Source organism: Eretmochelys imbricata, chromosome 14 (genome assembly GCF_965152235.1).
Source record: "Eretmochelys imbricata isolate rEreImb1 chromosome 14, rEreImb1.hap1, whole genome shotgun sequence".
NCBI classification, from domain to species: Eukaryota; Metazoa; Chordata; order Testudines; family Cheloniidae; genus Eretmochelys; species Eretmochelys imbricata.
Genome location: NC_135585.1, coordinates 13,155,226 through 13,165,580, shown reverse-complemented (window position 1 = coordinate 13,165,580; position 10,355 = coordinate 13,155,226). Strand labels below are relative to the sequence as shown.

Genomic DNA, 10,355 nt, shown 5'->3' with positions numbered 1-10,355 from the left:
GCCACAGGACCAGCACAAAGGTGCTGTATTGGGGGCCAGAATCTGGCCTTTAGTCTAAAATAAACTCAAAGACTTAATGGCCTAATTCTTACTCATGCAAATAGTTTCACTGAAGTAATGGGATCTCAACATTCGTAAGAATTATTCAAGTAAGTAATTACATGATTGTAACAATTACTTAGAGCTATTTAAAATAACTTGTTCTGTAATGTCTGATAGTGTAAAAATAAAGTGTCTATGGCCCTGATCCTGAAAGAAGAACTGTGGGAACAGACCCCTGGGCCTGCACACACCCCAGTGACTTCAACAGGGTTTTGTGCAAGTGCAGAGGGTCTACTGATGTAATTCTCTTTAGAGAATCAGGGCCTATGTGACTAGTAATTAATTAAATCAGTAGAGCCACCTTTTTTACAAAACATGGAGACACAATCCACGTAAAAATCTTATTTTTAAAAAACAACTTTTTTTACCATTGTTTTGAGTAATGGACCTAATTCTTATGATTTTACATTAAGTTCATATTGGTAAGTACACTGACTTTAGAGGAGGTGCTCCCAGCATACACTAGCGCGAGAGCAGAATCACACCTAATATTTTAGATTTAATTAAATAATAGTAACTGTCTATCTCACATTATATCATTTATTATGTGTATTTACTTTTTGCACTTCATCCAACTTGAAACATTAAAATAGACTACAGTCATTTTTTACATGTTTCTCAGTGTGACTTTTTGGTTCTCATGCATTAGCATCAGGCTGCAATGTTTGGATTGCAAACACTATAAGGGAATTTTGAAAGCAAAACAAAAAGGAATTTTAAAAATATGTAAGCAAACTTCTATTACACTCTAGGACATACAGTACCTGACACAGTCCAACAGTTGTAAAGTTATGCCAGGCCTCTGTAATCAATGAGACAGTTCTTGTCCAGTTCTCCTATTGGACAAGGCAGCATTAATGTGGCTCTGAGGGCAAGGTCAGGACTAGGGTTTAAAGAAAGAAATAGTGGAGGACAGCACAACTCACCCTCCTTTCCTAAAACTAGAGAGGAGCATCTCTTCCTCCCCCTGATTTTTGTACACAGCACTCCCTCCATATCTCCCCCTTCCTCCTTGATGAAAGAGCCTCTTCCTGATTTGATCTATTTTAACCATTGATCAGGACAGATGTGTTGATGCAACGATGAACATAATATTGATGCTCAATAATCATGTAATAATTATAAATAATCAACATCACAGTGATGGATATGTCTAAGAGACAATGATATCTGAAGCCAGTGACATCTCTCAATGCTGTGCCATGTCACTGTGGCCTCACATGAGACCACAGCACCTCATTGCTCTGCAGTGACACATCTCTTCACTGTGTTCTGGTTAGGGTTGCTACCTTTTCAGGTTTTCCTAGGATCAGACCTTTTTTTCAGATGGTGTCCTAGGAAATCTGTAAGTCCTCCTAGGACATTTAAAGTCCTGGGTTTTGCCATCTGAGTCACATCTGAGGCTACTGCATCTTCTTCCTCCTCCATGGTGCTAATGCTGCTCCTCCTCCCGCCAGGCTGCTCCGCTGGCTCCCCAGCAGGAGCCCTTAAGCCACAGCTGCTGTTTTCTACCTGACCAACAAGCTGCTGAGAGCAGAAAAAAGAGCTCATGACATCAGCTCCCCAACGCCCATTCCTCACCCTGCCCAGGAGGGCCCGCTCCCTCCCAGGAACCATCTACTTTCCCTCGTTCTGTGCTCCCCTTCCCAAATCCAGCTCAGGGATGTCCTGTTTTTGTGACCTCAGAGGTGCCAAGTCTAGTTGTGTTGCGGTGGTGCAACAATGTCTCCCAACAGCGTGACTGTGCCTTTTCTGCAAAACCACCTGTGACTTGACATTGAGACAGTTAACAGGAGTGAGGGTATGTCTACACTTAAAATGCTACAGCAGTGCAGCTGCACCACTGCTCGAGTGCTTAAGTACAGACCCTACCTACGCCAACGGGAGGGTTTCTCCCATCAGCATAGGTAATTCACCGCCCTGAGAGCAGGTCTACACTTACAATGCTGCATAGGCACAACTGTGCCACTGTAGCACTTTAATGAAGACACTCTATGCCGACGGGAGAGAGCTCTCCTGTCAGTGTAGTAATCCATCTCCCTGAGAGGCGACAGCTATGTTGATGGGACAAGCTCTCCGCTGACATAGCACTGTCTAAACCTGGGGTTAGGTCAGTATAACTATGTTGCTCGGGGTTTGGATTTTTCACACCCCTGAGTGATGTAGTTATGCTGATGTAAGTCTAGTGTAGACCAGACCCGAGAGGTGGTAGCTAGGTCAACGCGGTCAACCTAGCGCTGTCTACCCAGGGGTTAGGTTGGTACAGCTGCGTCTCTCCGGTGTGGATTTTCACACCCCTGAGTGACGTAGCTGTGCCGATGTAAGTTCCTAGCGTAGACCAGACCAGAGTGGAGACAAGGCACAGGCAGTGGTACCTCCATGCAGCTAGCTGAGGTAAGCCGCTCCCAGCTGGGGGATGTAGGCTTGGCATCGACTAGCTCCACCAAGATTCCATACAAGTGATTTGAGCATTGGCCTGCTAAACCCAGGGTTGTGAGTTCAGTCCTTGAAGGGACCATTTTGTGGGCGGAGGGATAGCTCAGTGGTTTGAGCATTGGCCTGCTAAACCCAGGGCTGTGAGTTCAATCCTTGAGGGGGCAAAAATTGGGGATTGGTCCTGCTTTGAGCAGGGGGTTGGACTAGATGACCTCCTGAGGTCTCTTCCAGCCCTGATATTCCATGATTCTATGATAACCTCTGCGCCGATCTCGCTGTCGGAGGGCACCTCCCCTGCTGCCGCGAAGCCCTGGCCTGCATGGCAGAGGAGGTGTCTTTCCATAGCAGGATGGACGGCCGACGCGGTGGCCTGTCTCAGAGAGAGGCACTGCAATGTGAAGGGCTCTCTGCACGCGGAGGGGGCTCTGAGCACATTTACTGCCACCCTCCGCATCGGGGTGCATGGGAGAGAGACAGCTCAGCGAGACCGTCGCCACAAAGACAGCACCGCGCGCCAGCGAGCAAGACCGGGGATGAGGCCTATGTGACTGAGAGGCCCAAGCCCTGACAGGCCCCAGGGGCGGTTAGCGAGACCGCGGCGGGCGCGCGTTGCATTGTGGGAAGAGCTAGGAGCGCCGCCGCCGCCATTTTGTCTCTGTCACTCCGGCGGCAGCGCGAGCGCGCGGTCGGTCGGGGAAGGAGCGTGGGGCGGGGGGGCGAAGGCGGCGGTGGTGCTTGGCAAGGGGCCACTCGGGTATCAGGACACGATGATATCGGCCGCCCAGCTCCTCGACGAGCTCATGGGCCGGGACAGGAATCTGGCCCCGGATGAGAAGCGCAGCAACGTGCGGTGGGACCACGAGAGCGTGAGTGAAACGGAGCTGCCTCCTCCCGGCCCTCAAGGCCTGGTTTTGTCGTAATCACCCACACGCGCCGCGGAGGACCGAAGGGGCCCCGCCGGCCCGGGGAGGGGACTGTGGCCGCAGAGACGAGGGAGCTAGGCGGGGGGCTTTCTGCGGGGCTCTGGCTGGGAGGAGTAGGCTGGGGCCAAGGTTCTGCATCGGGCTGGGGCCCTTCATGGCCCTGGGGGATGAGGAACAGGCGGGAGGTTGGGAAGGAAAATGCGGTGGGCCTGGCTAGGCTTGGATGGGGGGCCCTAGTCCTTCTGAGGACTCGCGTGGGAGGAGGGAGGGGATCCGTAGTAGCCTGACGGAGGAGTATTGGAAAGGGGCGGGTCTGCTCACACCAGGATTGGGGGTCGGGGGGTGCTCTCTCGTGACTCTGCTCGGAACTTAGTGCAGGAGGGATTTCTGCTAACTATGTGAGGCGATTTGTGCCGGTAAAGAAATAACTAGTTAAAAAAAATGAGTCGGTCGTAGGGTTTGGGGCGGCGGGGGTCTGCTTATGGCGGGAGTCCGAGGGGAAGAAGGAAGGTGGGAGGGTCTGTGTTTAGCTCTTTATGCGGGAGAGAGTTCTTTTGCATCGGATGGAAGGAAAAGTTTCTTAAAGCCTGTGTGTGCATGACATGTGGAGAGGTTTTTTAAGGGGTCGTTCCTGAGTTTGAGGAGGAGGAAGTCTCTGGGTAGGTCTTACTGCAGTTCGGTTGTGCTGGGGTGGGAGATGAATAGTATAGAGCAGGGGTCAGCAACCTTTCAGAAGTGGTGTGCCGAGTCTTCATTTATTCACTCTAATTTAATGTTTTGCATGCCAGTAATACATTTTAATGTTTTTATAAGGTCTCTTTCTATAAGTCTATAATATATAACTAAACTATTGTTGTATGTACAGTAAATAAGGTTTTTAAAATGTTTAAGAAGCTTCATTTAAAATTAAATCAAAATGTAGGTCTTATCAGTTTAGTGTGATCCTTGCCCTTGCTTTTCCTTGCTGAGTTTTCCGATGTCTGGCACGTATTTGGATACTTTAAGCTGCACACAGGCTTCTGGGTGATCAGTTGTTAACTGGCTCCGAGAGGGACAGAAGACAGAGTTCATGTGTGAAAATATCTGTTCACACAGGTATGTGGAACCAAATGCTGAAAGCATTGCAATCACAATTTTTTTCAAACAGTTAAATTTTACCGACAGGGATGTCCAGCAGGTCAGAATAGAGGCCCCATGATCTGTCTCGGTAGCTTCAAGTGCACTCTGCAGATCTCCAAACTTTGATGCCCACAATTCTGAGCTTTTTTAACTGAATGAGCTGCATTTCGAAATCTTCAACACCTATCCACTGAAATACAGACAAATCCAAGTAGCTTTCGTTGAACTTTTCGGGTTTAATTAGAAAAGAAAGCATTGGGCCAAATCACTGGAAATCTTGAAATCTGTCAGAAAATTCTGATTCCAGTTCTTGCATGTACATTCTAATCTCAACTTCAGATGCAGTGCACTCTTCCACGTGGCGTGATAGTGATGTAAGCAGGACTTTAAAAATCCCAGTACAATGGTGCTGGAACAGTTTTTAATGTGGGAGTGCTGAGCTGTACCCCTCGCTGCCCCAGGCTGGGGCCAGTGGGCCACAGCTGTGGGCAGCTGCAGAGCCCAAGGCCAGTAGCAGAGCCCCCGGACCGGTGGCCAGGACCTGTGTCCTGCAGCTGGTACCCCAGGTCAGCAGCAGAGCCCCCGGTTGCTATAGGTTGCCGACCCCTGGTATAGAGGACATGCTAACTACCTAAAGAACAGAGGATAATGAAGAACTTGAGATCCTTTGGAAATGAAGATTTTGCTGATGTGAGAGTTTTATTTTCACAAATCAAATTTGTCTTGGAACTTCTGGATTTTTCATTTACAATATTGTTACTATTTAGCAATATACTTTCATATTTCCTTTATATGTGGCTGTGACATGTTAACTCCTCTTCTGAGCAGTTTAGTACAGGAAATTTTTTTCCCTCCCAGATGCTTTTTTGTTTTACTCAGTGGTATCTACCTTAAGAGTTTTTACTGTCACCCATCACAGTCAACTGTATCAGCTCCTTCCCCATAAAATCAGTAGCAAAGTTCATAGTGGATTTCATGGAGTCTCTGATACTTCTCCCATTTTGAGCTCAAAACTTTGCTTAAGATCGGGTTTTTCCATTTTTTGTAGGTTAGGATTTAATGGATTGATCACAACACTGACACCCTGATAGACAAATTTCAGAGTAGAGCTATTACCAGCGGGGGGGAGGGGGAGAGAAAATCTTTTGTAGTGATAATCAAGGTGGGCCATTGCCAACAGTTAACAGGAACGTCTGGCGGGGGAGGGGGGGAATAAACATGGGGAAATAGTTTTACTTTGTGTAATGACACATCCACTCCCAGTCTCTTTTCAAGCCTAAGTTAATTGTATCCAGTTTGCAAATTAATTCCAATTCAGCAGTCTCTCCTTGGAGTCTGTTTTTGAAGTCTTTTTGTTGTAATATTGGAACCTTTAGGTCTGTAATCGAGTGACCAGGGAGATTGAAGTGTTATCCGACTGGTTTATGAATGTTATAATTCTTGACGTCTGATTTTTGTCCATTTATTCTTTTACGTAGAGAGTGTCCAGTTTGACCAATGTACATGGCAGAGGGGCATTGCTGGCACATGATGGCATATATGACATCGGTAGATGTGCAGGTGAACGAGCCTCTGATAGCGTGGCTGATGTGATTAGGCCCTGTGATGGTGTCCCCTGAATAGATATGTGGACAGAGTTGGCAGTGGGCTTTGTTGCAAGGATAGGTTCCTGGGTTAGTGGTTCTGGTGTGTGATTGCTGGTGAGTATTTGCTTCAGGTTGGGGGGCTGTCTGTAGGCAAGGATTGGCCTGTCTCCCAAGATTTGTGAGAGTGGTGGGTCGTCCTTCAGGATAGGTTGTAGATGATGCATTGGAGAGGTTTTAGTTGATGATGCGTTGGAGAGGTTTTAGTTGGGGGCTGAAGGTGATGGCTAGTAGCGTTCTGTTGTTATCTTTGTTGGGCCTTTCCTGTAGTAGGTGACTCCTGGGTATTCTTCTGGCTCTGTCAATTTATTTCTTCACTTCATAGAATCATAGAATACCAGGGTTAGAAGGGACCTCAGGAGGTCATCTAGTCCAACTCCTGCTCAAAGCAGGACCAATCCCCAATTGTTGCCCCAGATCCCAAATGGCCCCCTCAAGGATTGAACTCACAACCCTGGGTTTAGCAGGCCAATGCTCAAACCACTGAGCTATCCCTCCCCCACTTCAGTGGGTGGGTATTGTAGTTGTAAGAATGCTTGATAGAGATCTTGTAGGTGTTTGTCTCTGTCTGAGGGGTTGGAGCAAATGTGGTTGTATCGTAGAGGTTGGCCGTAGACGATGGATCATGTGGTGTTATCTGGGTGAAAGCTGGAGGCACGTAGGTAGGAATAGCGGTCAGTAGGTTTCCGATATAGGGTGGTGTTTATGTGACCATCACTTATTAGCACCGTAGTGTCCAGGAAGTGGATCTCTTGTGTGGATTGGTCCAGGCTGAGGTTGATGGTGGGATGGAAATTGTTGAAATTATGGTGGAATTCCTCAAGGGCTTCTTTTCCACGGGTCCAGATGATGATGATGTCATCAATATAGCGCAAGTAGAGTAGGGACATTAGGGGACGAGAGATGAGGAAGCGTTGTTCTAAGTCAGCCATAAAAATGTTGGCATACTGTGGGGCCATGTGGGTACCCATAGCAGTGCCGCTGATTTGAAGGTATACATTGTCCTCAAATGTGAAATAGTTATGGGTGAGGACAAAGTCACAAATTTCAGCCACCAGGTTTGCCGTGACATTATCGGGGATACTGTTCCTGACGGCTTGTAGTCCATCTTTGTGTGGAATGTTGATTTAGAAAAGTTTATATCCGTTTACAAATTACTTGTGCAAAATGTTACATCTAGAGGTATGTATTACAGGAAGGATTCACAACTCAAGAAGTATGCATACTTTTCATAATACTCTTATTTTATTTGAACATGTAATTCAGCCAGGCATTCAGTTCAAAATTTCCCTGTGGTTTTGAGCTCAGAATGCACTCCTGGTACTTTGAAATAGATGAATTGGACCATATCTATGCAGGTAAAAAACATGTTTTGAGGGGATGAAGTGTATGTGTTTTCATTCAAGTAAGGTTTCAGAGTAACAGCCGTGTTAGTCTGTATTCGCAAAAAGAAAAGGAGTACTTGTGGCACCTTAGAGATTAACCAATTTATTTGAGCATAAGCTTTCGTGAGCTACAGCTCACTTCATCGGATGCATACTGTGGAAAGTACAGAAGATCTTTGGGAACTTTCACTTGAGTTAAACTGATACTATTGAAAAACATAGGTCTTTTGCCTATATAGACAAGGTCTTGGAGATCAGCCCTCAGGCTGCTACTTAACTTTGTTGTTTAGAGAGCAGTGGGTGGTCTGCTACCGTTCCCCTGGCCAGTGGGAAGTTCACAGACTCTGTTTGAACCCTTTCAGTCTGGTGGGGAATGTGTTTAGTAAAACTCACTGAACATTAAATCCCACCAAATAAGGGGAAATCCATCCTCATCATCTTATCCACTCAATATATGCCACACCTGAACATAGCCATTATATGGACAATATACTTCCATATCTCAATGTCTATACTTTGACCCATTAAACTTTTACCCCCAATCAGGGAGATTGCAGATTATGTATTCCTTACACCACCCGTTCCTAAACCAAATTTCGCACCCCTCGATAATCTGTACCTTATTCCCTGATAACCAGAAACTTCTATGCTTAAACTCTGTACTGTTTTCTTTTTACTTCAGCATCATCTTAATAAAATTATTAAATCTGCTTGCTTCCTGCTTTCATAGAAGCATTTGTGCAGTTCATTTAAGCACCACTCTAATGTCTTTATTAAATGCACACTCCTTGAAATGTAGGTTAGTGCAGTTAAGGGAGTGTGTGCTTCGCAGTCAATTGTACTTATCAGAAACATAGCTGTGCCTCCGGGAAGCTGCCTACCCATATAATTTCTCTTATTTCTTTTAGAATACAAGGGTGTTCTTTACTGTGTTTTTCTATGCTAATACAGGTCTAACGTTGTACAGTTTAAATTTAAAAAAAAAAAATCAAGAAATCACTTTAATATTCCTTATAGACTAACAGATTTATTTGGGCATAAGCTTTCGTGGGTAAAAAAACACTTCCTGCATCCTTGTTGTTTTTGTGGATATAGACTAACACGGCTACCCCCTGATATTTAATATTCCTTGCGCAACATGAAAGCATTAATATTGCTGTAGAAACCTTAAACTTCGTGTTTCTTGTTTTTTAAATTTTAGCTGTGTGGCATTAAGGCTTTGTCTACACTGCCAAGTCGTTTAGAGGTGTTAAAACACACACACACACCCCGAAAGATAAAAGTTTTGCTAACGACAAGCACCAATATGAACAACGGTGAGAGCGCTCCTGCTGACACTACTAACACCGCTCATTGGCGGGTGGGAGATTTTTGTTGGCAGGAGAGCTCTCTCCTGCCAACAAACATCAGCTACACTGCGCGCCTTTTAGTGGCACGGCTATAGCAGCGCAGTCGTGTTGCCAAAAGCTGCGTTGTATAGACATAGCCTAACAATGCATACAAATTCTCTTGTGTTTATGAAGTCACTGATTGTAAAAACATAAATAAAGAGTTTTGGACTCAATCTAAATGAAAGGCATTAGGTAGTGCAAGAGAAGTACGTTTATAACAATGGATCTCAATAATCTGTAGGTCTAGCATCTCTGCATGGTTCAGGTAGGGTTAAATCAAGGCTCCCATTAGAAGGCTGATGGTTCTCTCTCATGCCAGCTTAGTGAAAAAATAATCAAACTGTTATTAGATAATAGTGTACTCTTGTCTTCTAGACGTTTGGAACCATTATCCTGTAATTGCCAAGAGTCCTTTGGTTTTTGGTAGGAGGGGGATGAAAAGAACCATGTCCGAAGCATAGGCTACTGTTAGCATTTTGAAATGTGTGTGATTTCACTGGAGTTGGAAAACATTGCAAAGTGTGTGGGTTTTAGTACTTGGGAACAAAGTGAAAACATTACAATACAAAACATTAAACACTGATAATTTAGTTCTCATGAGGTTACTCATTTTTATGTCTTTATAATTTGTTCAAACTATTTTGAAATAATGTAGTAAGAACTGAATTGTGTGTGGTAATTGGATCTTGGTTTGAAACTCCAGTGGAAAACATGCTTATCTTCAAACATTTCAAGGACAGATTTCACCTCTTTGTTTTTGTCAGACAGTTATGGTTTTTACTTTGTTTAACTTTGACAAGAGTAAAGTGCACACTGATGTAAAGCTTTGAGATTCCTGTTGCCATCTATAGTGTATTTCAAAATAGCAGGAGATAAGGTTAGTTCTAGGTTTAAGACTATCAGTTTTTTATTTTGTATGTAAGATGAAACTCAATGAGAGCTTAAATAAATTAAGGTATTTTCATCTTAACCTGGTCAGCATTAAATAGAATCCTACTTTCTGTTCTAATTGGGTGTTCGTTGCATAATCGTTGAATCAGAATGTATTTTTTATTTCTATAGATCCTCCCATGAAGGCAGGGTACCAAAAATACAAAGTATATTTGTAACTTGTACTCTCTGGTGAGGCTATGGAACTGGATTACAAAACATGACTCTGGAATAGAGGTGCACAGCAAGGTTATCAGTGGCGTGCAAGGATCTGACTGCTGTTAGGTAGAGCCCTGTGTTAAAAAATGAAATGAAATTGAGAGAACCTGGTTCTCCAGGTCTTTAGGGTGGGCTCACTTTCCAGGGCCACCTGCTTCCTGGTAAGCTTCTTGTCACACTCACTTGAGCTGGGGGCACACATGGGGC

The 10,355-nt window shown here is 44.9% G+C and overlaps 1 protein-coding gene across 5 annotated transcripts in view; it reads left to right on the top strand.

The window, feature by feature from the left end:
* The first annotated feature begins 3,218 nt into the window (after window positions 1-3,218).
* Window positions 3,219-10,355, top strand: part of LUC7L3 (LUC7 like 3 pre-mRNA splicing factor) — a 42,606-nt gene continuing 35,469 nt past the window's right edge. For 2 of the 5 annotated variants that reach the window (XM_077832894.1, XM_077832893.1), the window contains exon 1: window positions 3,219-3,404. In XM_077832894.1, the coding sequence (XP_077689020.1) occupies window positions 3,306-3,404 (99 nt within the window). In that variant the 5' untranslated portion in view covers window positions 3,219-3,305. The remainder of the gene's footprint in view (window positions 3,405-10,355) is intronic. The other 3 variants (XR_013347844.1, XM_077832896.1, XM_077832892.1) reach the window with 2 other exon arrangements.